The sequence below is a fragment of the Haliaeetus leucocephalus genome, unplaced genomic scaffold (assembly GCF_000737465.1).
Source record: "Haliaeetus leucocephalus isolate CR32 unplaced genomic scaffold, Haliaeetus_leucocephalus-4.0 Scaffold197, whole genome shotgun sequence".
NCBI lineage: Eukaryota > Metazoa > Chordata > Aves > Accipitriformes > Accipitridae > Haliaeetus > Haliaeetus leucocephalus.
The window spans coordinates 718818-722358 of NW_010972633.1; the positions used below are offsets into that span (position 1 = coordinate 718818).

The following is a 3541-nucleotide window of genomic DNA, read 5'->3' on the forward strand; positions in this document are numbered from 1 at the left end:
CTGACTGCTACCCCCTCACAGGCTCGACCTCAGCAACTGCTCCCTGCGCAGCCTCCCCCCAGGGCTGGCTGAGGCCGCGGCCGCCGTTGTCCTGTGAGTCCATGTTCCCCCCTCGTGCCGTCCCCCCCGCCACTCCCCACAAGAGGCTGGGCCAAGCAAGGAGAGGGGTCTGGTGGGACCCTCCCCCCTGCCCCAATGGGTCCCCGGGCCAGTGCAGCCCTGCCTCTCTGGTCCCCGTCCCCCCAGCAGCCTGCTGACCACAGGACACCAGCCACTCTCCATGCTGTATGAACAGCGGTGGCAGTCAGGGGGAGTCCCCAGTGACTAGAAAAAGGCAAACATCACCCCCATTTCTAAAAGGGGAGACTCTGGGGACCACTGACCAGGCAGCCTCACCTCTGTGCCCAGTCAGAGCATGGAGCAGGTCCTCCTGGAAACTCTGCCAAGGCGTGTGGGTGACAGGGAGGTGATCAGTGACAACCAGCATGGCTTCACCAAGGGCAATTCCTGCTGGACCAACCTGGTGGCCTTCTATCATGGAGGGACCGTGCTGGTGGATAAGGGAAGAGCAACTGATGTCATCTGTCTTGACTTCTGTAAGGCCTTTGACAGGGTCTCACACAACATCCTTGTCGCTAAATTGGAGAGAGATGGGTTTGGCAGATGGACGGTTAGATGGATAAGGAATTGGTTGGATGGCCGCGTCCACAGAGTGGCAGTCAACGAATGGCTCAATGTCCAAATGGAGATCAGTAACAAGCGGTATCCCTCAGGGGACCAGTACTGTCCCATGTCTTTATTAACGATGTTGTGGGGCTGAGTGCAGCCTCAGCAGGTCTGCAGGTGGGTGACACTGAGCTGTGTAGTGCGGTTAATTTGCTTGAGGGAAAGGGTGATGCCATCCCCAGGGACCTGGGCAGGCCAGGGGTGGGCGCATGTGAACCTCATGAAGTTCCACAAGGCCAAATGCAGGGTCCTGCCCCGGGGTCAGGGCAACCCCCAGTATCCATACGGGCTGGGTGATGTAGGGATTGAGAGCAGCCCTGCTGAGAAGCTCCATGCACCCGGTGTGTGTTTGCAGGGACCTGACGGAGAACCCCCTGACACCTCTTCCCAATGGCTCCTTCCTGGGATTCACCCACCTGCAGCACCTGTGAGTACTGGGGCGGGGGGGACGGGATGGGGTGCAGGGGCCACCGCAGCACCGGGTGCTGAGCTCTGCTCCTCAGCGCAGTGCCGCTGGTGCTGGAGTGCCCAGGTGGGAGCAGTGCCTGGGAGGAGGTGACGACACATGGGAGCAGCAGGCTCTGCCAGGGCCAGAGGAACCTCTGCAACAGCTCCATGGAGCTCGGTATGGCGGGGGGGGTGGAGGTGCCTTGTCTGGGGGTCTGGCAGGCGGGGGTTGGCCCTGGCCTGGCCCTGTGACCCCCCACTCTGCTCTGCCAGCCTGGCTGTGCCCTGAGAACGCTGCCTGTGCCCCGGATGGCCCTGGCCTCGTCCAGTGCCTCTGCGACAGCCCCTTCCATGGCTACAAGTGCCTGCGCGAGGTGAGCACCTACAGGACAGGTCCCCCCCTCACCACGCAGCCCCCAGCCAGGGCCAGGGCGGGGGGGGGGGGGGGGGGGGGGGCAGTGCCACTCACTGCTGCTTCCTCGCAGGGGACATTCCCTGTGCTGCTTTTCTGTGGGATCCTGGGAGCCATCACCCTGTCCCTGTCCCTCCTGCTGTGGGGCACCCAGCGCCGGAAAGCCAAGACGCCCTGAGCGGGGAGGGGGTGCCTGCGCCAGCGCCTCTGCTGAGGCCAGGGTCGGGGGGCTCTGGGTGCTGGGGGGTCTGTGTCCCGAGGGGCTCTGTGCCCTGGGGTCTGGCTTGCCATGTGTGGGCTGGGGCTGAATAAAGCCGCAGCATCCTCTCCGTGTGTCTGTCCGACTCCTTCCTGAGACAGGCAGGGAGCGGTGCAGGCAGCTGCCCAGGGGCAGTGCGGGACCCTCCAGGCAGCTCTGGGGAGCCGGCTCGCAGGGCTGGGGGCGCCCCCTTTCCCCACCCGCTCCGCGGGGGAAGAGCCCCCCGCCGCTCCTTTGGACCCCGGCCCCGAAACCGCGCTGCACTGCGGGCGTGCGGCGGGGAAGTGCAGCGGGGACTCAGCAGGATCTGGAGCGCGAATACGCGGGGCGGGGCTGTCAGGGGCGTGTCTATGCAGATCAGGCACCGCGCGGGATGACGGGACATATCCCCGTTACACGACGACGCCGGCCACGGGCGTCGCAGGAGATGGTCTTCCTGTGGCAAAGATAGAGGTGGCTGAGAGAGAAGGCGTTACGCGACGGGGGGCTGTCTTTTGCTGTGGGTCGTGGTCCGCGAAGGCTAAAGGGAGGGCTGGATAGGTCCGTCGACGCAGGGCACACCCCCGAGTTCGGCTATGGCCGTTCAGCACAATCACAAGAAAAACATAATATCGGTGCGGTCAGTAAAAACTGCTAAACTGTCTGTTTTTGCTACTTCGAAATCAGGGGAGAGCGCGAACGCAGTCCCCCACTACCACAAATTATGCAGTCGAGTTTCCCGCATTTGGGGAAATCGCAGGGGTCAGCACACCCGGAGTGCAGGGGATGAGCCTCGCCCTGGGAAAACCACCTGCCTGATCATGGTGTCTCCCCTGCCAGGTAAGTATGCCTCCCCTCACGCCCGGCAACGCCGCACGCACCACCACCTACTCCTAACACACGGACACACGCGCCCACACTCCCGCGCCACACCCGCGCCCACCAATCGCTCTAAACCCCATAGCTGCCCGTCACGCAGCGCCACGCAGCTCCTGCGACGCCCGTGGCCGGCGTCTTCTTCTCACGGTGATACGTCCCGCCAGCCCGCGCCCTGCCTGATCTGCATGGACACGCCCTCCATCCCGCAAAGCCCCGCCCCTGGCGGCCCGGAGCGGCTCTGCCGCCGCCGGCGCGATCTGCGTGCCTCCGCCCCCGGCCTCGGGTCGGATGGCGTCCGTCTGTCCCTGTCCCCGGGCGGCCACCGCGGAGCCGACGCTCCCCACAGGCCTCACAGGCCCCAGCGCCGCTGTCAGGCTCAGCTGCTCCCGCGCTGGCACCGGCTGCGTGTGGCGCGGGCAACATTTGCCTCCTGCAGCCGTCCGGCACCTCCACCATCGCCGTAGCCCATCACAGGTCAGCGAGCATGGCTCACAGTGGATGACTCTGCCAGCTGGCGTGGCACGCCTGCACCGTCCCGTCGAGCCCTGGCACTCGTCTGCATCTGGGCTGCTGCAGCGCTCCCTGCCCTGATCCCCGTCCCGGGGGACACCGTCCCTGCTCCAGCCTTTCCCCGGTCGGGGTGCTGGGACCCCAAAGCCCGGGGTGACGCCTCCGCCTCTGCCACCTCCGGTGTCACCAGGTCCCCCGCGTACAGCACCCTGCCCGCGCTCTCCGGCACCCCTGGCCGCTCGGCTCCCGCGGGGCTTCACCTCGCCCGGCCTGGTCCCCGGGGCCGGGACGCGCCTGTTGCCCCCGGTCACCCTTCCGGCTGTGGCCTC

At 65.9% G+C, this 3541-nt stretch overlaps 1 protein-coding gene across 1 annotated transcript; it reads left to right on the plus strand.

Moving 5' to 3' along the window:
• Positions 1 to 1023: 1023 nt before the first annotated feature.
• On the plus strand, positions 1024 to 1895 carry ATRAID (all-trans retinoic acid-induced differentiation factor). The gene is made up of 4 exons (XM_010565892.1): positions 1024 to 1153; positions 1230 to 1351; positions 1447 to 1547; positions 1659 to 1895. The coding sequence occupies exons 1-4, from the start codon at positions 1059 to 1061 to the stop codon at positions 1761 to 1763; spliced, it is 423 nt and encodes a 140-aa protein (XP_010564194.1). The 5' UTR covers positions 1024 to 1058; the 3' UTR covers positions 1764 to 1895.
• Positions 1896 to 3541: the final 1646 nt, after the last annotated feature.

What these genes read in the sequence shown, in the direction of transcription:
- ATRAID (XM_010565892.1), top strand. Translation starts at nt 1,059, where the DNA reads ATGCACCCGGTGTGTGTTTGCAGGGACCTGACGGAGAACCCCCTGACA. An exon ending in TTCACCCACCTGCAGCACCT is followed by an intron (nt 1,154 to 1,229) that starts GTGAGTACTGGG and finishes TCTGCTCCTCAG; the next exon opens with CGCAGTGCCGCTGGTGCTGG. An exon ending in GCTACAAGTGCCTGCGCGAG is followed by an intron (nt 1,548 to 1,658) that starts GTGAGCACCTAC and finishes GCTTCCTCGCAG; the next exon opens with GGGACATTCCCTGTGCTGCT.